At 42.0% G+C, this 27,026-nt stretch overlaps 1 protein-coding gene and 1 long non-coding RNA gene across 2 annotated transcripts in view; both read right to left on the bottom strand.

The window, feature by feature from the left end:
• The window catches only part of dcc (DCC netrin 1 receptor), a 406,171-nt gene that overhangs the window by 169,540 nt on the left and 209,605 nt on the right, over window positions 1-27,026 (bottom strand). Inside the window, exon 8 of the mRNA XM_085359610.1 lies at window positions 3,643-3,802. Coding sequence (XP_085215736.1) covers window positions 3,643-3,802 — 160 coding nt within the window. The remainder of the gene's footprint in view (window positions 1-3,642; window positions 3,803-27,026) is intronic.
• On the bottom strand, window positions 20,813-22,861 carry LOC146628590 (uncharacterized). The gene is made up of 3 exons (XR_014906415.1): window positions 22,507-22,861; window positions 22,343-22,423; window positions 20,813-21,854 (listed from the first exon to the last, which is right to left on the bottom strand). It is a non-coding gene; the product is annotated as an uncharacterized LOC146628590 (long non-coding RNA).

The raw sequence follows: 27,026 nt of genomic DNA, 5'->3' as shown, positions 1-27,026 counted from the left end.
AAAAATATTGCAGTAAATAATTTATTTTGCGACACCACGAAACAAACGATAGGGTAATATGAAACAATTGACGTTTTCATATCGTCATCCGATATATATCGCTATATCGAACAGCCCTAACGTAAACTGTCATGACCAGTGAATAGTGGTTATGAGTACTATTCATAGAGAGTTAGAGGTTGCCTGCAATCACAGCATTATATGGTGGTTACAATTTGCATTCTTTTACCCATTATATTACATATATTAAAATTTTTGGCATTGTGCATTTTGGGGTTTGAAAGCCACAGAAATGTTCAGTGTTTTAAAAAAGCGCATCTCAGCTTTTCTGTCACATATGGGGTCACCAAATCGTTTTGCTTATGCAATGATTCTCTTTCTTCAATCCTTTATCACCTTGACCGTTCTTTAGGCGAGGAGATATTTTTCACCATCTTACAATACTGTGATTACATCGTTTCCCCACCTGAACTAAGCATTTATGGCTCTTGTAACTTTGCAAATGAAGATTTTTTAAACATATATATGCAAATAAAGAATTAAAATGTATACTTTAATAGTTATCCAGTTAATCCATTTTCAAAGAAATAATCAGAAAGGGGTTCATCTCTCATGCTTCTCTTTTTAAAATTCTCCTTTTGTTTAAATAACAATAAGTAAAATATTCTAGGAAAAACATTGGGATCTGGGAAATTGCGTCAAGGATTTCCACCTTGTTTTTCTTGCTACTATCACCCAAACCCCAAATCCTACGTCTAGTTAGGTGCAGGATTGTGTCTGTGTCTATAGAGCTTGTAACTATAAAGCCAAAGTTGGGTGTCTTTCAGCTAGAGGAGCTGAATGAGAACTTATGGTTGTGTGAGAGATAGGAGATAATACATATTATAATATTAGCATTGCTTGAGAGATGTTTTTTTCACTTTATGATTGAAGGTTTCTCTAATTAGAACAATTAATCAGTTGATTTTTATTGTTTTCTCATAGTGTCTGTATAGCTGTTGATTTTCTTATTTTCCTATGTGAACATTGATTAAATTGCTATTGATTCTCCCTAGCTGCTTCTACCCTATTACAGTCAACACAATTCATTTATATGAGCACTGATAAAAAAATGACCAGGCTTAGTTAGGACCAGGTTTAAGTGCTGTTGGCAGCCTTCGTAGACATTTACTATTACCGTATTTTCCGCACTATAAGGCGCACTTAAAATCCTTTAATTTTCTCCCCCCAAAAAAATCAACAGTGCACCTTATAATCTGGTGCGCCTTATCTATGAATTCTGGCTGTGTTTACTGACCTCGAACCGATTTTATGTGGTACACTGCGCTAAAAAATCTGTCAAAAAATGTTTCAGTAGTACTTTGCTAAGCTACGAAGCCGTACCGCTTAATGGATTGTCTGAGTGTTTTGGCTACCGTAGTCATGAGCCTCGCAGCTCAGAGTAATCTGGGTCCAAAACTCCGTCCGCATCATGTCCCAAACGAACACTGTGTAAATTCTTTCATCTTTAATAAAATGATCAGTGTTTCTGCTTTACTAGGTGTAACAATTAAGTTTAACATCCAGGCATCCATGAAAACAGAATTTATAAAATTTAACGGAATTAGAAGTTAGCAGGAAGTTAGCAGGAAGTTAGCTTGCTGGTTTCACTAGTTACCTAAGCATGATATATCATGTTCTGACTAAGAGACTGCTGGAAAAAAATAAAACGTACAGCTCTGCTATCACTTCCAACATGAATGAAGACAGAAAACTACACAATAGTGACGTTTGTAGGGTTACTGAAGTTAGGTTAGGCTAGATGATATATAATGCTGTTGTCACGGTCCTGGGTCTCCTGACCCAGCGTTTTTAGTTCCTTGTGATGTTTGTATTATTGTACTTGTGTGAGTTATTCTATGGTTTCTAGTTTCGATCCCTTGCCCTTCATGTTTCTCTGTGTCCCCTCTGTTCTGTGTAGTCTGTGTCTGCATGTTTGAGTTCCCCTCTGTGTCTTTCGGTTCTTAGAGTCCTCTGCCTTATGGTTTATGTCTCTGTGTTTCTTAGTTGCTGTCTCCACTGTGTCAAGTTTGCGTCTCTGTGTGATACTTCCTGTTTTACTTTGATGGTCCGTGTCTTATGTAAATGTGTCCTGCTTTGCTTGTCTCGTCAGTCCTGATTTCTCCCAGCTGTGCCCTCCTTCTGTGTCTCATTCCCCTCGTTACTTCCTAGTGTATTTAAACCCTGTCTTTCTCTGAGTCAGTGTTGCGTCGTCCCGCATTCTGTGTGGATCTCCCTGTGTCTCACTGTGAGTTTAGTTTGTGAGTTTCTAGTTTAGTTTGCTTTGTATGACTTTCTCCTGCCAGCGAATAAAGCTGAGTTCTTTGTGTTTAAACCTCGTGCCTGAGTCCTGCATTTTGGGTCCAACTCCTGCCTGCCGCACAACGATTCATGACAGCTGTGCTAGTGATTGCTAGCGACACAGCTATGTTAGCATACCAAAGCATAACACAGTGAACCTGGAGAATGAACGTTAACTTTTTTCCCGATGTTTTTTTTTTTGACAAATGCAATCGCAGTTATTAATGTAAGATAAGATAAACTTTATTAATCCCACACATGGGAAATTTGTTTTGTTACAGCAGAAAGTGGACAGTGCAAAGTTACATAGCTGGAACAACATATACTGTTGTTCCAGTGTTTATAGAGCAGCTACCAGAGAATTCAACATTAATGAATCAATGGTACGTAAGTAGAGGACGCAAGAGGAATGAGTTGAGTAAAGTTTGACTTATCTGGCTGTTTTGTTTCGTTTAACGTTCTTTATTATCCGGTGCGCCTTATGTATGAAAACCGACCTGTTTGTCAACAGTGCGCCTTATAATCCTGTGCGCCTTATGGTCCGAAAAATACGGTAATACAGTCTGTTACTACAATTAGTGGCACAGCACAAGATGTAATTGGTCAGAGAGCCAATTAAAACTACATTCTGAGACAAGTGCAATAATTTACCATATCCAGAGTTATAAAAAAATACCAACTACAGTTGGTTTAAAGGGGAAAGTAACCCAAAATTATTGAAAATCAGACTTTGAACCTTTTCTCTCAACCTTTTCTTCTGTAAATTTGGCCATTTTAACATGGTTGTCTATGGGAATTTACTCACCAAGGCCCTATAACGGCCAACCTCCCGTTGTCTTAATTGTTTATCCCCATGGGGTGGCACTTATGTGACAAACATTTAAACACAACTTTAAAAAGCTGCTTTTTTTTTTTTTTTAAATTATTGTTAATCGTTGTTACTGATGGCCTACTGCGGGCACCTGTCAAATTTTTAATAAAATGAAATTTTTTCCTGTAATTGTCCATATTACCACTTCCCTCTGGATGAAGTGAAACAATAGGTCCTCCATTTCTACAATTTTGTTGTACATGCACAAGGACACTAAAGGACTATATTATTCTATTCCATAAAGGGGTAAAGATTAAATTTTTTTTCCAGTGCTTCACTTCAAAGCAGTCCTGCGCATGCATACAGCCAGTTTATCTGTTGTGCTTTTAACTACAAAAATAATGCAGATTCACCGACCGTGTCAGAGCAAACAAAGACACATTTTTTAGAAAGAAAGAAATAAAGAAAAAAGAAAATCAGGCTTATCTTACCTATCGATTCCATCCTGGGAGTAATAAACACCGTAGGTTTGAACAGCTCCTCCGGTCTCCTCTGGGGGGCGCCAGCTGAGTCGGACAAATCGGCTGGACACTAGGACAGGGACCAGGTCGCGGGGGGCAGAGGGGAGGGCAACGCCTGGGCTGGGGGACACTGGTGGGGGATCAGAGGAGGAGGAGTAAGTCAAAGGGGTGCCAGAAGGAGCAGGAGAAGGGCGGGGAAGAGGAGGAGGTGTGAAGGAAGGTAGATTCTGAGTGGGCGTGGGCTCTGTTAACAGTTCATCCAGGGAAGGGAGGGGAAAGCAAAGGAAAGGAGAAGCAGGGAAAGGGATGGGGGACGACGGGGGGGAGGTGGAGGGGAGGTGCGGGAGGCGAGCAAAGGAGACAGAGCAAAGAAAAAAAACAACAAAAAGAGCAAAGGACAGATGAGATGAGCAGATAAGGAACGGAAAAGACGTGGAAGAGACAAAAAGGAAGAAAAGAAGGAAGAAGAGTGGTAAAGAAGATCTCAGCCAAGAAGAAAAAGCAGCAGAGCATCTGAAGAGCTTAGTTATCAATCAGATATCAAACAGATATCAGTCATCTGAATGTTAACACTGTTTTAATGCCATGACATTAAAACACACATGGTATATTAATTTTATGTGAAAATGATCCTTTAAAGTTCCTACTCTTCTCACAATGTTCAGTTCAGTTCTCAGAAGATGAAAACAAATCTGAATTCTTATGAATGTGTTATGAATGAATGAATGAATTGAATTCTTATGAATATGAACCATTTCTCTGCAATAAACACTCTTTTCCAAAGATGAGTGATTTCTCAATCAGATAGATTTTTTTTTTATTATTTTGTTGTTTCAGCAACATTAAATTTAAAAAGGGTACTTTTGAGTTAAAATATATATTTATAATTTTAATAAATGACAAATTAAAAAGGCATGAACTTTTTTTTGTATCGAAAAAATACCGAACCGTGACACCAAAGTATCAGCCGAATCGAACCGTGAATTTTTTGTATCGTTGCACCCCTATTAGATATATCATACGACACACACACAGTGATATTTGAGAAGTGAAATGAAGTTTATTGGATTTACAGAAAGTGTGCAATAATTTTTAAAACAAAATCAGGCAGGTGCATAAATTTGGGCACCACAAAAAAAGAAATGAAATCAATATTTAGTAGATCTGCCTTTTGCAGAAATCACAGCCTCTAAACGCTTCCTGTAGGTTCCAATGAGAGTCGGGATTGTGGTTGATGGTATTTTGGACCATTCCTCTTTACAAAACATCTCTAGTTCATTCAGGTTTGATGGCTTCTGAGCATGGACAGCTCTCTTTAACTCACACCACAGATTTTCAATAATATTCAGGTCTGGGGACTGAGATGGCCATTGCAGAATGTTGTACTTGTTCCTCTGCATGAATGCCTTAGTGGATTTTGAGCAGTGTTTTGGGTCGTTGTCTTGTTGAAAGATCCAGCCCCGCCGCAGCTTCAGCTTTGTCACTGATTCCTGGACATTGGTCTCCAGAATCTGCTGATACTGAGTGGAATCTATGTGTCCCTCAACTTTGAAAAGATTCCCAGTCCCTGCACTGGCCACACAGCCCCACAGCATCATGGAACCACCACCATATTTTACTGTAGGTAGCAGGTGTTTTTCTTGGAATGCTGTGCTCTTTTTCCTCCATGCATAATGTCCTTTGTTATGCCCAAATAGCTCAGTTTTAGTTTCATCAGTCCACAGCAACTTATTCCAGATTGAAGCTGGCTTGTCCAAATGTGCTTTAGCAAACCTCAAGCAGCTCCGTTTGTGCTGTGGGCGGAGAAAAGGCTTCCTCTGCATCACTCTCACATACAGCATCTCCTTGTGTAAAGTGCGCCGAATGGTTGAACGATGCACAGCGACTCCATCTGCTGCAAGATGATGTTGTAGGTCTTTGGTGCTGGTCTGTGGGTTGACTCTAACTGTTCTCACCATTCGTCGCTTCTGTCTATCCGAGATTTTTCTTGGTCAGCCACTTCGAGCCTTAACCTAACTGAGCCTGTGGTCTTCCATTTTCTCAACATGTTCCTAACTGTGGAAACAGACAGCTTAAATCTCTGAGACAGCTTTCTGTATCCTTCCCCTAAACCATGATGGTGAACAATCTTTGTCTTCAGGTCATTTGAGAGTTGTTTTGAGATTGTAGATTATAAGAAAAGTAAATGAAGATGAGAATGAAATCAAGAATGACTGCTCTCCTCTGGATGTGCAGGTTACTCACATTTTACTATCTACTTGTTCAGATTCTTGGTCACTGACAGTATTCAGTATTATCTGAAACTCATTTGAGAGGTTTAAATATTCCGTATTATGTCTAAGTTTTCTTTTTTGAGCAAAAAGTAAAGTTTTTAAAAAATACAAATAAAATGAACGGCATGTTCTGGAACATTCATTTTTAGTCATTTTCTTAAATCTCTTAGACAAGTGCAGTGAAGCAGTTTAATCTCTTCTCTTCAGACTTTCACCTGTCAGCATGAAGACCACTCCATTTGTTCCAGGCTGCCTACCTGTACTTATGATTAACATTCAAATTGACCAACCACAGAATATTGCTGTGCCTCTGCGGATTTATTCAGTCAAATAATTGCTGCTGTTTCTACATGTCACTATCAAGGTTTCAGGCACACTTTCTGAACAGCTCCATCCTCCCTTTCCCAACTCCCTTCATACTTTTAATGTATCTCAGTAAAATCTCCAGTAACAGCTGTGATAGGCAATAAAATAAAGGACAATTGCTCTATGTCACAAGGCCAGTTCAATGGATAACGAGGTGACCGCCTGTGAGGTTTAAACTCATGTCATTGAGAGTCCCAAAGTCAATGCCGTAACTTAACAGGAAGTTCAAAGTCTCTATATAATTCTTAGACAAAAATAGCCACCCTGTGCAATAACGATACTTTCAGGCAAACCATTTGGACAGCAACAATTATTTGACGTCAAACCTGAGTCCAAGGTTGTGGACATGGTGTTATTTATTAAAAAGCAATTTATCAGGTTGACCTTTAGACCTGCTTATTCATGCAAGGTGAGTACCTAGACTCACCGGAATAAACGGAAAGGTTAGGGTATCTCAGATATGCACAACTGTAATGACCAGTAGAATACAAAAGTTTTCTTGAAGCTTTTTCTTGAGGCGCAAGCTTCCACTTCACTTTTCATCCAAGAAAACAATTTTTAATCTGCAGTGTGTACAGGCTCACCAAAAACTGGGAATACATAGATACAGATGGTAGCCTCAGAATTTGGCGTGAGCAGCATGAAATCATGGGCATGGACAGTGCTGGGAAAGTTGTTTGTACACACTTTTGGCCCCTTATTGACAACCAATTATGGTTTGAATTCCAAAGTCCATTTGAGTATTGTTGGTGACCATTTGGGTCCCATAATTTACCATCTTCTAATTATAAGGCATCATGTCAAAAAGAAACCTAAAGTCTCAAACTTTAAACACAACTTTAAAAAGCTGTAGACATAGAGCAAAATCCTACAGTAGAGTAGGATATATGGAGAATTAGTGTGAAGAAAAGATGTTTTTTGATGACCACAACATGGATAAAACCTCCACCTTGTGGAATCCATCACACTATGAAGTCAGGTTGTTTTGTATTCAGTCTTCTATCTATCTGTATCTATACAAATAATGAAAAGCAAACATATTCAAATGGTGCTCAGAATAGCAATTTTTAAGTGGCTACACCAGAATCTGTGCATGGATAAGTGACTTTACTATATGTTCTGGACCTTTTTCAAGGCATGCTGTAGGTGCTTATACATACACACAAACTATGTATATCCATCAACTATCAGCTGTTTTTCATCTCTGCACTAATTTCAGTTAGTTAAATACTGAAAAGAAAATAATATGTCCTCAAAGTATACCATTAGAAATGAAAAGCATATTTTCCTGTCCTACAGTGTCTGCCTCCAAGACAGGAAAAAATGAAACCATGACATACTCCCAGATGTAAAGCACACCTTAGCTGTTCAAATGTGACAAAGCTGCAGAAATAATGTTATGGTCTACAAACTTTTACACTGCTTAAAATGTATGATCTACACATTGGGCTGTGCATCGTTATTAATAGTCTTAAGATGGATTAAAAATGTTTTGGTTGATTGTTAAAATCACCGTGGTGCATCAAAATAACCCAGTTGTGTATTTCTTCTCATTTGACACAGCACTGTGTTATCAAAATAACCCATACTGGATTATTTTTAACCTGCGAGGTCTAAGTTATCATAGCATGACCCTATGTTCTCCCAAGTATAGCCAATCAGGTTACAAAGAAAATAATTAATTAAACTTACAAGTATCACAAACAATTATTATTTTTGGTTCAACAAAGTCATTTTGGTTTGCTCCAAAATTTAGAGTTGGAGCTAGGGCTGGACTAGAGTTTGGGGTCATCACATGACTTAGACCTCACTGGAGGTAGAGTATGTGTTGTACCTACAGTGGGGCAAAAAAGTATTTAGTCAGCCACCGATTGTGCAAGTTCCCCCACTTAAAATGATGACAGAGGTCAGTAATTTGCACCAGAGGCACATTTCAACTGTGAGAGACAGAATGTGAAAAAAAAATCCATGAATTCACATGGTAGGATTTGTAAAGAATTTATTCGTAAATTAGGGTGGAAAATAAGTATTTGGTCACCTCAAACAAGGAAAATCTCTGGCTCTCACAGACCTGTAACGTCTTTTGTAAGAAGCTTTTCTGTCCCCCACTCATTACCTGTATGAATGGCACCTGTTTGAACTCATCATCCGTATAAAAGACACCTGTCCACAGCCTCAAACAGTCAGACTCCAAACTCCGCCATGGCCAAGACCAAAGAGCTTTCGAAGGACACCAGGAAAAGTATTGTAGACCTGCACCAGACTGGGAAGAGTGAATCTACAATAGGCAAGCAGCTTGGTGTGAAAAAAATCAACTGTGGGAGCAATCATCAGAAAATGGAAGACATACAAGACCACTGATAATCTCCCTCGATCTGGGGCTCCACGCAAGATCTCATCCCGTGGGGTCAAAATGATCATGAGAACGGTGAGCAAAGATCCCAGAACCACACGGGGGGACCTGGTGAATGACCTGCAGAGAGCTGGGACCAAAGTAACAAAGGTCACCATCAGTAACACACTACAACGGCAGGGAATCAAATCCCGCAGTGCCAGACGTGTTCCGCTGCTGAAGCCAGTGCATGTCCAGGCCCGTCTGAAGTTTGCCAGAGAGCACATGGATGATACAGCAGAGGATTGGGAGAATGTCATGTGGTCAGATGAAACCAAAGTAGAACTTTTTGGTGTAGACTCAACTCGTCGTGTTTGGAGGAAGAAGAATACTGAGTTGCATCCCAAGAACACCATACCTACTGTGAAGCATGGGGGTGGAAACATCATGCTATGGGGCTGTTTTTCTGCCAAGGGGACAGGACGACTGATCCGTGTTAAGGACAATACTTTTTTGCCCCACTGTATAATGATTGTGGGTGAATATAGCATATTCAGGTAGGGTCCACCCTCAGACCTGCAACCATTCACAATCACAATCACACCAATGACTAATTTAGGATTACCAATTAATCTAACCGAAACGAGATGGTATGCCTTAAAAAGGAGCGGCATGTCTTCCACTGTGATCCCAAGCAAGCATTTAGACAACACGCTAACTCCACAGAGAAAGGCCCAGACTGGATTTAAGTCCAGGACCTCTTGCTCTAATTCAACAGTGCTAACCTGTACAACTATCCCACCCCATATTAAAGCATACCATGTTTTATTAGTTTATTGTTTAATTCTAATTTGGACCATGATTTACAAAATGAACATTATCATCAAGTTTCTGAGACGTGGTTTTGAACTCAAAACAAAATTCACTCACGATCTCCACCAAAAAAGGTTTTAAGTCTAACACTCATTTTAACTCATGAGGTTAAAGAGCCTCAGCTGGTATTAGAAAGCCCTGAAACTACCATTTGAGACCTAGAACTCATCAGGAAAGAGGTTACAGACCAAGGGAACTAAAGAGCCACACTTCTAAGGTACATCTATCTTTTCAGTCTATGGTTTAACCACTTAACATCCTCCAAGTGTTTGGCTGTGTGGAATGAGCAGTGGCATTAGAACTGGGTCCATATCTACTCCCTGAACCTTTACCTGTGTGGCAAAAAAGAACTGTAAAACCAAAATGCATGTAAGAGGCTTTATTTGAAAAGTTTATGAAACTGCTGGTTCAACATGAGGTGAAAATGTCACCTTACCCCTATATCTAAGTGGATGTTAAGAGGTTAGCCCAACCTTAATCGTACCGCTAACCCACTTCTAAAAGAGGATTTATGGTCTGTGTGAAACCAAACAACAGTCTCAGTGTCTCCCTGCAGAAACTGTCAGAAACAGTTTCCCACTCTGTCTGTCATCGGAAGGACATTAAACACATTTGATTTCAGACCAGCTATCTGGGAGTCCATAACCCAGCCATTACTTAACGATAAAACCAAGTCTTAACTATTGAGCAGCCATTTGACTGTCGGTCCTGAAGAGAGGATCATCCAAAATGTTCTACAGATGCCTCTAAAACTCGAATTATTCCTTGCAAAGATAAGCACGCGCACACACACACACTCACACACACCTAGACAAACACACACACTCACAGTTTAGATGGATGGTGTGTTCATATCACCACTTCAACAATAAAAGTGCAGTGACCTATATACTGTACCTGTGTGTGAAGGGTAATTATGGAAAGATGTCATCTCTCAACAACTCCTAACTGAAAGCTACTCATGTGAAACTAAACTGATACCATCAAATGTCACAACTCCTCTCCTCGCCATTCCTCCGTCATAAGCTGAGAGAAATCCAATTTATCCCCGCGGTCAGAGGTCGTGACTCCCCACAGAGTCTTTAAATGCTTTTGTCCATCCACACTTGTCAATAAAGCTTCACTGACTTTGCAAGCGCACATTTCACACTTTATGGTGCAATGAAATGAAAGAGGGAAGCAAGAGAAAGACAGACAATCAAGGAGAAAATGGAGGAAATGCTGTAGAAAAAAGGGGGAATGAAAACAAGGATAGTGAAATAAAAGAAGAAGAAGAAGTAATACAGATGCAATAATATGAAAATGGGAAAAGAAAATTCAAGATGGTAGAAGGTAGTAAGAAAATACAGAAGATAAAGAAAAGGGAGAGGATGAAAGGAGAAGAAGGGAAGAAGCAAGAAACGGAGAAGGAAAAACAAGACTGAGAGGGAAAGCAAAAGAAAGATCAGAGGGGAAAAAGAAGCACAGTGCGAAACGGAGGAGTTTTAACACACCTCCTCTTGACTCTGTGAGATGAGATTTCAGGGTGTGAAGGGCGGATTTGTTCCCGCTCGGTGACCCAGCCAAAAAAACTGAGCCGACGCTGCGCAGTAAAGCGTCACTCTCTGCTGAAAATAGACGGGTGGGCTAAATAATAGAGTCAGACACCACAGAAGAAGAGCAGGAAAACAATCTGAATAAGTGCTGAAAATTACACTGCAGTCTGTCCTGCGACAGATGATACCTGTGCACGCACACACGCATACACAAACACACACACAAAGAGCCTCTGTCCATTTCCTACAAGCTGCTCTGCATTTATATTGTTTCTGCTGCCTGGATGATCTTTAGGGGAGTTTGTTTTCAGCTCTGAGGATTCTACACCCAAGATATCAGACCTTTGCGTGTCTGTATTGCATATATGGATTATTTCAAAAGACAATGCACTGGAGTATTATAACTCATACATGCAGCACAGAGGCAAAACAGAGTGTGCTACACTTAAGATGCTATTCAGAAACCGAGGATTTAGATTTCATCTGCTTCAGCATTTATTGTTTTACCCTGTTACAGGATCCGACAGGTTACCAGCTACCCTTCTAGTGACTTGGTATTCTTTAAAAAGCTTATTTTCTGTCAACAAAACACAACAAACAACCAAAGCAGCAATTTAACCACTTAACTGTTCTCTGACTTATGAATTATAAAAATAAAAACTGCGTTTATTTGAACAGCAGAATTTTCATTATTTTCTTCAACAGTTCAAAACCCTAAAATACTCAATTTACAAATAAATATTAGCTTCACAAGGTGCCTTAAAATAAAAAATAGACCCTATCTGATACTCAGTTTGAGTCACAACAGCAGTGCAATGCAGACGTACCAGCGCCCTGCAAGTATAAAAGCTTTGGTCATGTTTGAAGTCTAAAAAAAGTACATCAGGTAAAACTGAGCTTTTTGGTAATTAACTGTTAAACTTAGTGCATCATAAAAACAACGCTCAGTGTACTGTTCGAGGGAACACTGAGGTCAGAGCAATATAGGTGGAGTTCGAATCACGTCTGTCTTTTTCCTTCTTTTTTCTCAACAGCTTTAACAGATCTGTAAAGCTTATGAAGCACACACCAAATGGAAGCTGTGTTTAGACACAGTGCTGACCATCAATAAGCAAAGCGACTGCTACCAGTCAGACATGATGTACTCAAATTCTTCCAAGAATGGGTTTTTCCTCCTGTGACTTTGATGCAAACTTGTATCCATTAATTACTTTATCAATTTTCTTCCATTTTGCTTCCCTCTTGTTTTTATTCACTATGGAGGTCACACAATGCAGATTTATCTGACTTTGACCACAGCGCCTGCAAAAGCTCCCAAATTGAACGCAGTGATGACTTTGGGTTATGCTCAGTAACGGCAACAGCTTGTTATTGTGCAGGACAAACTATGGAAAATAACTGTTTTCTGAGAATGACAGAACAGGTGCTGCATCCCGTGTGAAAACTTATTTTCATACAAGCACTGTACATTTGATTTTTTCCTTCATTTTGAAATAACTTTTATTCAGCCTCCTTCAGATTCATCAGGGAAACTCACAACGTGACTCACAACTGATAAAAAGTGCTGTGGTGTTGTGAGTAGGTGAAGAGGTTATAGGAACACAAAACAAAATAGGAAATTTTTTTACCAATAGCTCTGATGCACAAGTGTGTACAAGGCCAGCTGCACGCAGGACATGTAACAGATAAGAGACTGTGAAGCCCACATGGAGAGGAAACACTTTTCTATGGAAGGGTCAGCTCTAACCTCCCCTCTGCTTTGACACTCCAAAGGATAAGTGGTTATGGATAATGGATGCAGACAACATAAAACTCACTCGCAGCAAAGCAAAATATGGCTGCTAACATTCTAAAAATCAATTTACCTCATCACTGAAACCCAAACCAATCATCCCAGGGGACTCCTAAGAATAGGCCTATTAATGTGCGCATAAATCATAAAATATATCCATGCATGTCACACACAATTAAATTAAATCAAATTGGGGTGGAGGAGAGGGGGAAGGGGGTGAATCTGACCATTGATCCATACGCTTATATATGTAGGACATCCACTATTACAACCATTAATAGCCTAACAGAGAGGCCCAGACCTCTCTCTCTCCAGCCACCTCCTCCAGCCCCTGCAGGGTGGACACTGAGCCATTCCAAAGAGTCGCCCTCAGGAGGCGTCCTAGTGGGCATCCTGGTCATTTTGGCCTGTATGTGCACCTGTGAGTGCTGACGTTCTCATTAAGATCTTTGAGTTTTCAGTGGGTCACTATCCATTAGACTGTTTATTCCTGTTGAGTGCAGCATAAGCCACCTCACCTGGCTACTTCCAGTGTGGAGGCCTCACCAATGACTGAGCTCCTCACCCTAAATCTATCTTCTTACACACACACACACACACACACATGTAACCAACTTTAAGGTATAAAGGTGAATTACAGCGCAATAATTACTTGGGCTCGTAATAAGACCCTGGCCAGAATCAGAAGACACCAAATTCGTATGGAGCCAAAGTATTGAGCAGCAATAATGACCTGGACACAATGTTAACTTTTGAGTAGCCACTCTTGTATTGTTACAAAGTATAACAGGTATTTGTCCAATTTGTACAGATAAAGTATAAAATAAAATAAATAGTGTGCACACTCAACAAAATAAAAGTACTCGTTGGGGCCCTTTAAGAATTTAGAGTTAAGCTGGCGATAGCCAACTTCAAAGGTCCTTGTGAATGTAACTGGAATGTATGAGTGTGTGGTGTGTATCTTCTTTGGGGTAGATCGTCCTCAAAGTGGTTGGCTCGCCATCTATCACAACCAGAATATCGTCCTGGTCCTTGGACTTTTCCGTCCTCTCCAAAAAACCTGACCTATAATCCAGGTCATAAAATGTACATTCTAATCAGTCTGTTTCAGATGCATTGTTTAAGGTTAAAATACAAAATCAAAATATTGCATCACCTCATATTCATTGCATCAACATCTTAAATCTTATCAAATCTCACAGTTCTGTTGTACAACATTCAATTTTCAAGCATATCAAATATGAGAACTAAACATCTAAGTTGCTCAAATATTTCTCTATTCATGTAAACATTAATTAAACAATACTTATGGTAAGTAACCATTGACACTCAAAATACAATACACCATAACAAATTCAGAACTATGTGCAAATAAGCAACAAAATATACATATGAGTTCAGTTCAGAGGCATTAAAGCAGTGTGCTTAATTTCTCCACGCTATAGGCCTATTCGTGAGAGAGAAATGCACTAAAAATTACCCTCTAGATTACTTTAAACTCACAGTGAACTGACAAAATTTAGCTTTAGAGCAGCTAAGAACATGTTGCTCACCGTTGCTCTGTTTCACAAAAGCCCAACACACACTGGCGTTGGAATTGCAGCAGCTCTCCGGATGAAAGGTGAGTGGTTAGCCTGTGAGACACCGAGCTAGCATTAGCATGATCGCGACGGTAAGTCTCTACAAGTTTTTTCCATCAGAATAACACTCGTCTTACCGACGTTGCCTCTCTCCTTCATCCAGCCACTCGACTCCGGACTTCCAGCAGGTAAGTAGGCTGGTTTTCCTTCCTCTCAATCCTGAGTTTTCCTCTCTTTTGTCCGTGGATTTCTCGGTTTGAGTAGCAGATGCCTCCACTCCTCTTGCTGAGATAAGAAAAACCCGGGACACCATGCACCTCCACCTCACTTCCTGGCTGACAGGGTCAATGCGGCCTGGGTAGGCTCTGATTGGTTGCTGAGCTAGGTGCCCTCACGTGGGGTGAACTGAGAGGTGCATTCAATGGTCATAGGAAATACGACGCTTGTTGATGTGGACAGTTAATATAAAGAGAATAAGTATGATATTTTTCATCTGGGCTACACCCTCCCCTCCTGAACTCATGCACGTCCCTGTGCATGGTAGACAGTTAAATGATGATTATTTGACGGGTCAAGGAAGAGGGCGAAGCAGGCTCTTCACCATCACTGATGACATCGGCCCAAGCTGAAGACAGTCCTTGCAAGAATGATTTTGCTGCAGTGATCAGAGGATTGCCTAGCTCCGTATAGTCAAGCCGTCGTGGCGGACGACGGTTTCTCTCAGATCTCCTTACAGAATCATTTGTATCCATGTTTTCCCTTGTATCCACTGGGACTATCTCCTCCACTCTCTCCTCAGAATTCGCACCTCTGGTGCCAGCCTCCTGAAATGGAAGTTGCCTTTCTTGGACGTCTGGGTCATCAACAGGTGAGTCAGTTTCAGTTAAGGTTATTTCATCCACTTGTTCGGTCGGTGTGACTCCATTGGTAGATAAGTACTCAGTATCATCTGTAGTACTGTTAGGCATATCAGGTATGTTGCCAAAATCAGATTGGCTGTCAAAAACAGGTGGGTTGTCAATATCAGGAACATTTACAGGACTCTCACTCACTGTGTGGACAGGGGAACTCAACCAAACAGGAATGAGCAAATCATCTTCTTCGTCTGAGGAGTTCTCTTCCTCTAGCGCTGGATTTGCACGGGTTCTTGGCCTGCGTGACACTGGCTTCTGTACATGCTCACTGCTTTCCTCCACAGGTAGGTAGCCACATGGTAGCAACAGATCCCGGTGTAGTGTTCTTAGGGGACCATCTTTGTTTTCAGGCTTAACTGTATATACTGGGAGGTTGCCTGCCCTTCTCACCACTACATGCACAGTGTGTTCCCACTTGTCTGAAATCTTATGTTTGCCCCGGATACGGACATTCCTGACCAATACCCGATCTCCAGCTTCCAAGTCTGATGCAGTTACATGTCTGTCAAACCTCATTTTGTTCTTGTGAGCCATCTTTGCAGCCTTGTCCATAGCTAACTTGTAGCTTTCTTTGAGACGTGACTTGAGTTTTTGCACATATTCAGAGTGAGATGAGTGTTGTTCCTCTTGCACTGGCAGGTTGAATGCAAGGTCAACTGGCAACCGAGGTTGGCGTCCGAACATCAGTTCGTACGGGGAGAAACCAGTCACTTCATTCCTGGTGCAGTTATAAGCGTGGACCAGGGGTCTTACATGGTCACGCCAACAGGACTTATCTTGATCACGGAGAGTTCCCAACATATCAAGCAAGGTACGATTAAATCGTTCCACAGGATTGCCCCTAGGATGGTATGGGGTTGTCCTCACCTTGTGGATACCAGCCACCTGACAGAGCTCCTTGATTGTGCGGGACTCGAAATCTGGGCCCTGGTCACTATGCAATTTTTCTGGGATGCCATAGTGTACCATAAAGTTCTCCCACAGACACCTTGCCACTGTGCGGGCCTTTTGATTAGGTGTTGGGATAGCAACTGCAAATTTAGTGAAGTGGTCCGTGATCACCAATATATCTTTGGTTCCACTCCTGTCAGCTTCCAGGGACAAGAAGTCCATGCACAAGAGTTCAAGAGGTCGTGTCGTATTAATGTTGACCAAGGGGGCCGCTCTTTCAGGCCGTGCCTTCCTCCGCACGCACCTGCCACACGTCTTCACTTTCCTTTCCACGTCCAAAGCCATCCTTGGCCAATAAAATCTTGACCTTACAAGGTCCAGTGTACGGTCGACTCCCATGTGACCCATATGGTCATGCAGGCTGGTGAGAACTGTGTTGCGAAGCTCAGCTGGAAGTACAAGCTGGTAGGTTTTCTGGGACCTCTCTTGGCGTCGCCGGTACAAGACATTGTTGCGGAGCTCAAGACGGTTAAGCTCTCGGAGGAGCAGTGGAAGCTCAGGGAACTGTGTGCGCACGGTTGGAGGTGGTGTGTCCCCATATTCGATCTGAGAAATAACATGCTTTATACACTGATCGGCTCTTTGCTCGTCTGCCAGCTCTGCCTCAGTTAGATGGGGAATGGTTGGCAGACCTCCAAACTGTTCCTCTTGCCCATAGCTATCAGGTACAGCACTAGGAGACACAGCAAGCACCTCCACCAAGGCAACACAATCTGCATCTGCCTCTCTTTCATTGTCAGGACTGACGCTGTAGGTGAACTGCCTCTCACAGATTGCTTTCACCACAGACTGATTTACAGCATTGATGTTGTCTGGATCACAAAGGTGATCTTGAGTGAACTGTTGTATGCGTTCAATCTCTTTTTGTGATTTCAGGTCGTCCGCTAGCCCTCCGTGTGGTCTGCGTGATAATCCATCCGCATCTCCATTCTGCTTCCCTGGACGATAGAGGAGTTTGAAAGAGAATGTGGACAGTGCTGCTAGCCACCTATAGCTAGTTGCGTCAAGTTTTGCTGAAGTCAGAATGTAAGTCAGCGGATTACTATCCGTTACAACAGTGAAGTGGTTGCCGTAGAGATAGTCGCTGAACTTTTCTGTAACTGACCACTTGAGCGCCAGAAACTCCAACTTGTGCGCTGGATAGCGATTTTCGCTCCGTGACAGCCCTCTACTTGCATAGCCTATGACTCTAAGTTGTCCCTCTTGCTCCTGATACAATACAGCACCAAGCCCGGTGGTACTGGCGTCGGTGTGCAGTATATAGGGTTTCTGGGGGTCAGCGAAGGCAAGTACAGGGGCAGTGGTGAGACTTTGGATGACTGACTCGAAGGCTTCCTGGCAAGCTGGCGTCCAGCGACCTCCGAAAGGGTCTTTTGGGTCATGGTACTGATGTGCACTTTGTCTTGCGTTTACTTTTGATTTCTTGTGGCTAGGTGGGTACCCCGAAGTTAAGTTGTGGAGAGGTTTCACAATGCTGGAATACCCCTTAACGAACCTTCTATAATACCCAGCAAAACCAAGGAACGACTTTAACTCTCGCAGGGTCTGTGGGACAGGCCATGTTTTAAGGGCCGAAATCTTCTCAGGGTCAGTCCGAACTCCATTTCTGGAGACCACATGTCCCAGATAACGGACTGAAGTCTGGAAGAAGACACATTTCTCTGGTGACAGCTTTAACCCAAACTCTTTTAGACGAGTGAGCACTTTCATGAGTCTTTCTTCGTGTTCCTCAAGGGTTCGGGAGAATACTATCACGTCATCAAGAAAGACCAATGCATCCTTCAAATGCATATCCCCCATGCACCGCTCCATTAACCGCTGGAACGTGCTGGGGGCGTTCGTTACACCCTGAGGCATTCTGTTGAACTCCCAGAAGCCGAGAGGGCACACAAAGGCCGTCTTCGGTTTGTCTGCTTCTTCGACCTCGATCTGGTAGTACCCTGATTTTAGATCAAGAACAGAGAACCACTGTGAACCATTGAGGGCTGAGAATGTGTCCTCTAGCTTCGGAAGGCTGTACGCATCTTTTATAGTCTGAAGGTTTAGACGCCTATAATCGATGCACAACCGGACTTGGCCGTTCTTTTTCCGGACTACCACTATGGGTGACGCAAATGGGGACTCTGACTCTCTAATAACTCCTGCATCAAGGAGTTCCTGAATGTGCTTCCGGACAGCCTCAATGTCCCGTGGGTGGATTGGCCGGGCACGTAGTTTGAAAGGCGTGCCATCCGAAAGTTTTATATGATGTCGCACCTGGTCCGTCCGGCCAAAATCCAGGTCGTGCTGTGCAAACACCTCAGGCATGCCGCTGAGCTGCTGAGTGATGCGCTGTTTCCATTCCAATGGAACTGGGGAGTCACCAAAATTGAAGGTTATGGTGGGCTCTTGGAAAGACGGAGTGTCTGGAGTTCTCTGGGATAGTTCTGACTGTTTGGTCTTGTTGTGTTCCTTTAATAGGATGGTCTGATAAGCACTAACCTCTGCAATAGTACACTTGGCAGGGATGACAATGTCGTGGTCAGACTCGTTGCTTATAACAACTGGCAACTTGTGGGGCCGCCGCTGGGGAAAGTCCACCAGACCGGCTTTAAGTAGCAGGCCACCGGGCAAGGGGGACGATGATGGGTACTCAATTACAACTGATTTTTCATCCTGAAGGCCCTCGCCAAGGGCGACTCCCTCCACCACTACAGTTGAACCAGCTGGAATGACTTGAGGCATCTTGCCAAGTAGCTTCACTACCCCCTGATGGGTGTCACTTGTCTGCTTCCGTCTCAACTCAATGATTTTGAAGACTACTTTGTAGCCATGTGGGAGGGGTTGACGATTGGCTAAGTCAGTCTCTGAGTAGATGTCGAACAGTACATCTAGGGTGTTTGTGCCTATGAGCATGAGGGATTGTGAAGTGTCAGGGACGATTAAAGCAAGTGTGTTTACATCTACTGGAACACCTATAAAGTCCTTTGGAAAAGTTATGGTCATTTCTATATAGCCAAAGTAAGGCACTAGCTGGCCATTAGCACCTTCCACTTCTAAGAGGTCATGTAGTGGCTTGATCTTTTGCTCTGAAAGGTGCTGCTGGTAAAATGACTCAGGAACAGTGGTAACTTGGGAGCCTGAGTCAAGAAGACAGTTGACTTCTTCACCTCTCACAGTCACTTGAGCTGTACTTCTGGTACCAATCAACTGTTTAGGGAGTTGGAAAGATTGGTTCTGCTCTGAATGGTTTAAACCAGAACATGTTTGTGCTTTGACAGTCTTTGCTGGGGTACTTACTTTGTTAACCTCAGCTGTGATTTTGTCACCATTGTTTACGTCTGAGGGACGTTGTTGACTCTCCTCAGCTCCTGTTTGTCCCACAACAGGAACTGTTAGATGTTTAAAGGTGAATCTGTACAATCTCGCGCTTCCCACTGGCGTTGTTTCTCCTCCAACTGCTTCTTTTTTTCTGCTACTAGGTTGGGGTTAGCGGGGTCAACACAGCATGGAGCGATATGTCCATCTTCACCGCAGTTGAAACAATACCAGGGCTTGGGTCTGCCCCTTTGCCTCTTTGAAGTCTGTCTTTGCATACGTCCATCTACACCATGTGGCTTTGACATCTTACTCTGCGGCTTCCCTGCAGGGTCCTTGCTGTTTGCAAACTTTGTTTTTTTCTGTGACATGAATGTAGTTAGTTGACTTTGCAGACTCGCCACCTGCTTTCGCAGATCCTCAATAGCAGCAATGCTACTCCCATGTTTCTCCTCTGGTTCACAAACATGTGCACCCTGGAACTGTAACTGAGTTCTCTGCTTTGTGGTGCCAATGTGTTTTCTCATACGGTTAGTTTTTGCTTGCTGTCGATCTTCCTCAGAGCGAATCATTAACAACAGGTCTGAGAATTGGGGTGGGCTGCTCTTCTTTTGCTCAAGTTGCAGGGCGCTGAGTAGGTCGTTGTCCCAACATCCCCTGCAGAACTGTTTAAGTAGATGTTTGTCCACTTCTTCACATGCGACTCCCCCCCTCTTCGTGGCTCTGTTTAATGCTAGCTGTAGCCGGTGAAGGTAAGTGGATGACTTCTCACCTGGATCTTGAAGGGTGTTCAGGAATTGAGCGAAAAGTTCCTCACCATCTTCTACAGTGCCAAAGGCTGAATCTAGAAGCTGCAAATAAGTCACAGGTGGTGACTCAGGCCGCAAACTCTTAACTATATCAGCTGCTGGTGGGAGCAGGCTCTCATGGATCTTTCTGGATATTTGCAGGGGGGACATGCTGGGATCATTTTGGAGCAGTTCAATTTGTGTGCGCCATGTGTCATAATCAGTTTCATTGTTAGGTCTGGGAACCTTACCGGAGAAGGAACGGAGTCTCACCTGGGACTGGATGTGTGGGACAACATCTTGCCTTCGTACGATATGCTCTACCACAACCTTCTGAATGTCAGGTGGGTTCAAGTCACTTACTGAGAGGGACGCTGCTCTCCTTCCATTAGTGAGGGGAACATCATCAGTGGCACCAGTATCACTCGGTGTAACATCTGAATGTGAGGTGTGACACTGTCGCTCTTTAGAAGCGGGCGGAGATACAACAGTGGTCTCGACATACGTGGGAGAAGGTTCTTCAGTGGTAGGTCGCATGGCTTCAACATCCTCCCCAATCTGACACATCATCTCCTTCAGCACCTCACCGTAGTCTTTGCCACTCAGCTTGGCTAGTTCCTTGAGTTCCGCCAAGTAGGTTTTTGTAACATTACTCCCAACCGTGGTAGTGTACATGCTACTGAGTGTTTTAATTTCATAGACAACGCTGGGATCAGCTTGTGCTGTGTATGTGTATGGTAAACGAGGTTCTAAACCTTCTAAGGCTGAACTGCTAGAGTATTCTACGATCAGGTTTTGGTAGAAGTTGGACAGTGAATCATCAACAAAAAGGACTCTTGTGATTTTACCATACTGTTTCAGAAAGTCAATGACCTGTTCATCTTTCTCAGATACCTGTGTTATCCCAGCGACAACAACCGCATTAGGTATTTTGACACCAGACTTTTGTATGAAATCCATGCTGGTCATTGCCTCAATATTGATGCTCAAATCAATTGGCTCCTGGCTGGCTCGCCACTTCTGTAACCAACTTTAAGGTATAAAGGTGAATTACAGCGCAATAATTACTTGGGCTCGTAATAAGACCCTGGCCAGAATCAGAAGACACCAAATTCGTATGGAGCCAAAGTATTGAGCAGCAATAATGACCTGGACACAATGTTAACTTTTGAGTAGCCACTCTTGTATTGTTACAAAGTATAACAGGTATTTGTCCAATTTGTACAGATAAAGTATAAAATAAAATAAATAGTGTGCACACTCAACAAAATAAAAGTACTCGTTGGGGCCCTTTAAGAATTTAGAGTTAAGCTGGCGATAGCCAACTTCAAAGGTCCTTGTGAATGTAACTGGAATGTATGAGTGTGTGGTGTGTATCTTCTTTGGGGTAGATCGTCCTCAAAGTGGTTGGCTCGCCATCTATCACAACCAGAATATCGTCCTGGTCCTTGGACTTTTCCGTCCTCTCCAAAAAACCTGACCTATAATCCAGGTCATAAAATGTACATTCTAATCAGTCTGTTTCAGATGCATTGTTTAAGGTTAAAATACAAAATCAAAATATTGCATCACCTCATATTCATTGCATCAACATCTTAAATCTTATCAAATCTCACAGTTCTGTTGTACAACATTCAATTTTCAAGCATATCAAATATGAGAACTAAACATCTAAGTTGCTCAAATATTTCTCTATTCATGTAAACATTAATTAAACAATACTTATGGTAAGTAACCATTGACACTCAAAATACAATACACCATAACAAATTCAGAACTATGTGCAAATAAGCAACAAAATATACATATGAGTTCAGTTCAGAGGCATTAAAGCAGTGTGCTTAATTTCTCCACGCTATAGGCCTATTCGTGAGAGAGAAATGCACTAAAAATTACCCTCTAGATTACTTTAAACTCACAGTGAACTGACAAAATTTAGCTTTAGAGCAGCTAAGAACATGTTGCTCACCGTTGCTCTGTTTCACAAAAGCCCAACACACACTGGCGTTGGAATTGCAGCAGCTCTCCGGATGAAAGGTGAGTGGTTAGCCTGTGAGACACCGAGCTAGCATTAGCATGATCGCGACGGTAAGTCTCTACAAGTTTTTTCCATCAGAATAACACTCGTCTTACCGACGTTGCCTCTCTCCTTCATCCAGCCACTCGACTCCGGACTTCCAGCAGGTAAGTAGGCTGGTTTTCCTTCCTCTCAATCCTGAGTTTTCCTCTCTTTTGTCCGTGGATTTCTCGGTTTGAGTAGCAGATGCCTCCACTCCTCTTGCTGAGATAAGAAAAACCCGGGACACCATGCACCTCCACCTCACTTCCTGGCTGACAGGGTCAATGCGGCCTGGGTAGGCTCTGATTGGTTGCTGAGCTAGGTGCCCTCACGTGGGGTGAACTGAGAGGTGCATTCAATGGTCATAGGAAATACGACGCTTGTTGATGTGGACAGTTAATATAAAGAGAATAAGTATGATATTTTTCATCTGGGCTACACACACACACACACACACACACACACACACACACACACACACACACACACACACACACACACACACACACACACATCTAAGTGTCTGCTGAGGTTTAACTTCCAATGTCTTCTAATAGTTTTGGTTTGGAAAGGAGCACAAAGGGAGTGTACTCTGTCATAAATCCATCATTAACAACCAAATGCACACCTTTATGTGTAATGTCTGGTTCCTTGTAAGAGAAACTAAAGGATTTGGTGCTGTTTTATTTCACTTCACACCCATTAACACTGTATTTGCAAAAAAGAGTTTTTTGGGGGGTTTGTTTTTAGTCATTTAGCATATTCACTCCTTTTCATTGAAGACTATCTTGTGAGTGCCCCTTGCTGTGCTATAGAGGTAGCTATTGCAGCATCTGTACAGTGGGATAATGGCTCTCCCAGCTTGGCTCTAAATATACACACACATCTAAAAATGCTGTGAAAATGTATATATGTATAAATATGAAAATGTACTTTTGCTTCTGTCTGTGTTTTCGTTTTGTCAGCATTTTATTCTGGCAATTCAGCTGGCATCATTGAACCCTCCAGTGCCTTATGCATGTTCACAGTTCTTAATCTGTGTTCACAAGAAAACCTGCTTCATTGACCCGCTAAGGCTTCATATTAGAATCTGCAAACCTCTTTAAAGTCAACCTCATAAGCTTCTCAATATTTTCTCATTTGGTTCTCATCTCATCTGTTGCACTGGTTAATGTTCACTACGCAATCTTTGTGAGCTCAGTTTCACTCGCTCTCAGAGTGAGCCAAAGCACCCAAGAGGCCCCACCCACCTGTTGTTTAGACCTTCTGTTTGCAAAAGGTAGCCAATCAGATAAAAGCTGGGATAAAGGGAGGAGCTAAAATTGCTTTTTTCAAAGGCTAAACTGAGGAGCTGAAACAAAGCCCAGTGTAAATTTAATATGAACTATTTCAGATATGACTCATGCAGAGCTACTCCAATAGAGTCTAAAAATTAAAATACTGTGCAGGAAATTAGCAGGATTGGTGCCCACTTCTGATATGTAGAGTCGATGCAAACTGAATCTGTCTCTTTCTCCTTATCATCTCACTTATAAATATTCTCCATAACCCCTGTCTCCTCATCCTCTTATTCTGTCTTTTTTAACCTCCAGTTATGCTGAAGAAGACTGCTGAGCTCGCGCTCTCGCTTCAGCTTCATTCTTCTACACATTGCTTCTCTCTCACACACACTCTCAGTCTTCCTTTCCCTCTCTCTGCACTCAATTTCAGGGCTCATTTCAGCCAGCTGCCGTTAAAAACGCCTGTATCACGCACACACGCATATACGAACACACATGCACGCTCCTGTCTGCCCTCTAGCTTCAAATTCCTCTAAAATGGATATTTATTCCTGTAAATCTCCAGCGATGTGGGTGAGTGAGTAAAATCTCCAGCATCTTAAGTACATACAAAAGTATGTGTGCATGTGTGTGTATTTGTGTGTGACCCGACTGACCTGTAGAGGCTGAAAGCTGAATAAAGGAGCGTAGACACAAAGAAGTACAGCATTTCCTTTTAGATTTATTTTAAATATATGTTTTCTTCTGCCAATAAATCTCATGTATAGACCCAACTAAAAATTAATATACACTACTTCCACGTTTTGTGCATTCCGAGTCATGTGCGTCATGTTTCTTTGTGCTGAGCCACACTGTTGCACTGAACTGTTCCTTTATTATGATGAACAATCAGACCCACATAGCATACATTATCCTGCTGTGACAAACACAGGCAACAAATGTGGATTAACCCACCGCTGAAAATAGTCCCCGATAGATGCGGCATTTGGTCCCGTATGCCCCCAAGTGCTTTGGGACTACATGGAGCCATTACCTTTTTTGCATATTTGTAAGGTTTCTTATCTTTAGAGGTGTTATATATGACATTTAGACCTACTGGGCATTTTTATATGTAGCACCCGCATGACACACCTCTCTTCCCTCTCTCTCCCTTCTTCCTTCTTTGTGTTGTCTTTAAGGTGAAGTGACACAAAGAAATGGTGTCCAAATATTGTAAGATAAAGAATTTTAACCTTTGTTTACTGAGCAGGTTCTAGTGAAGAGGTAAGTACACACGTTGAACAAGAAGATGTGCATGTTGGATTTTTTTGCTGGTTGTAACATTGAATTGAAACACTTTAGCAATTTAATATTGCATTAATCCAAAGCATGGCTCCAGCATGCACAGAACTCAGTACCAGCCTTCTAAAAGTAACCGAGAAAAGTGACCTGCTTTATCCTCCTCATACTGGCTCCCAGTATCCTTTAGACTAGATGTGAAGATCTTAAAGTTGAATCTCAAGGCTCTTCATGTCCTCTTGCCTCAGGCAGATGTCTATCATTTCCTCGGGTGTTGCTGAAAACTGAAAGTGCATTTGCAGTCAGAGCCCCGAAGCTATTGCACGATGTACCTAATGAAAATCAGGTCAGCAGAGTCGGTGAACTCTGAAATCTTCTTAAATATACTTTTATCCGAGAGCCTTTCTAGGATGTATTAATTGCTTTTCCTTTTTACATTTCTCAGTTTCAATGATTTCCTGTTTGTCCCCATGTTTGTTCATTGGCAGAATGAGTGTTTTGTTGTGGGTTTGATGAACCGATAATATGTGGTATCAAGCTTTCAGGCTTTTTCCTTTCCTGAACTGTAATTAGTATGATTTGCTTTTTACAAGTGGTTGCTGGAGGCTGCTGTGAAATTGATTGCTAAAGCTCCAACAACACAGGATTGGACCGGCTAGCGACCTTGCCTGACCGGCTGGCACAGAGGTACTTGTTGCCTGGTGAAATTAGTCACAAAGACATCTTTACTGTTCAACTTAAAACCTCTTGTTGATTTCTTTGGTAGCTAGCTGGTTTCTGCAGTTATCCATAGTTTTAATGGAAACTGTGCATCTTTAAAGTAACAGTTGCATTTGTGAAATTTGTTGGTTTCAGGACAAGGTTGCCCTTCCACGTGCGTATTCACAAATTCCACTTTCCATTGCCCTTTTTCAAGTTTTCTTCTGCTTGTTGGTTAATAAGCTAATGTCTATAATTAATAAAATATATTGTCTGTCTTGCAAACGACAGGAAAATACCTGCTATTGACCAAAGCAACCACAATAAGGTTATAAATGCTGAATTTTTGTAACTGATCTAATCGGGCTAATCCCAACTAATGTACAACTTCAAACAAAGACGATTGTTAAAGTGTTCAATGCTAACTAACAAGATGTATGTTTCTTTTAACTGTCTAACAAGTTAGTAAAAAAGCTAAACACACCAAACAACAAAGTGTAATTTAATAGTCAAAGTATTAGGCTAGGCTAACCTGCACACTGATCAGAATCTCTGAATTTTATTCAGAAGCTAACACTTTGCCACTACTAGCAAGTTTTGCGTGCAGAGCATGAAGCAAATATCCATCTTCTCTGGCTGTTTTATTACAAAATTATCATTAATGATACCAAACGATTCCTTTGCTTTGCCTGAGTCAGTGTGAGGTAAAAAGTGTGTGCAGTTTCTAATTTATTGTGAAAGCTCAGTCTGTACTTTTAAATTTGCTCATGACAGTATGTGTCTCTGTTTTCAATAATGTACCATGAAAGCTAAGTGTGCGTGTGCGTGTGAGTGTGTGTGAGTGTGTGTGTGTGTGCGTGCATATGAATTTCCCCTGAAAGCGTGGTGTTCCGTGGGTGTTGTGCACTGACAGCTACACTCTGTGAAAGCTGTGTGTGTCCGCCTGCCTGTGTAATTTCCAGTAAAAGCTCAGTGTTACTGTGAAGTAATTCCAGGTGCTTTTCTGTCACGCAATGTGGTGTTCTCTGTGTCCGGAGCCCTGATGTTATTACTGTGAAAGCAAGGGGACACAGGTCACATAGCGAACTTTCAGTGCAGAAAAACGCAGATGTGCATGGAGGAAAGCTCAGACCTGATATCCTGCTCAGTCTGTAATAACCTACACTGCAGAGTAATAATCAAAACTCTGGCAGTAGCTCAGCAAAGCAACTGAAAAAGTTATTTTGACCTTATTAGATCAGATTTTCTTTTAAAACAGACTCATTCCGATGTTCAACAGAGCATTATACAACAAAAGTCCAGACCACCAAACTCTAGACTGCACAACGCTATGGACA

This window comes from Diplotaxodon limnothrissa, linkage group LG7, assembly GCF_057381915.1.
Source record: "Diplotaxodon limnothrissa isolate DT_005_m linkage group LG7, D_limnothrissa_male_GT1.1, whole genome shotgun sequence".
NCBI lineage: Eukaryota > Metazoa > Chordata > Actinopteri > Cichliformes > Cichlidae > Diplotaxodon > Diplotaxodon limnothrissa.
The sequence above is the reverse complement of the archived record's forward strand: the minus strand, read 5'-3'. Positions and strand labels throughout refer to the sequence as shown.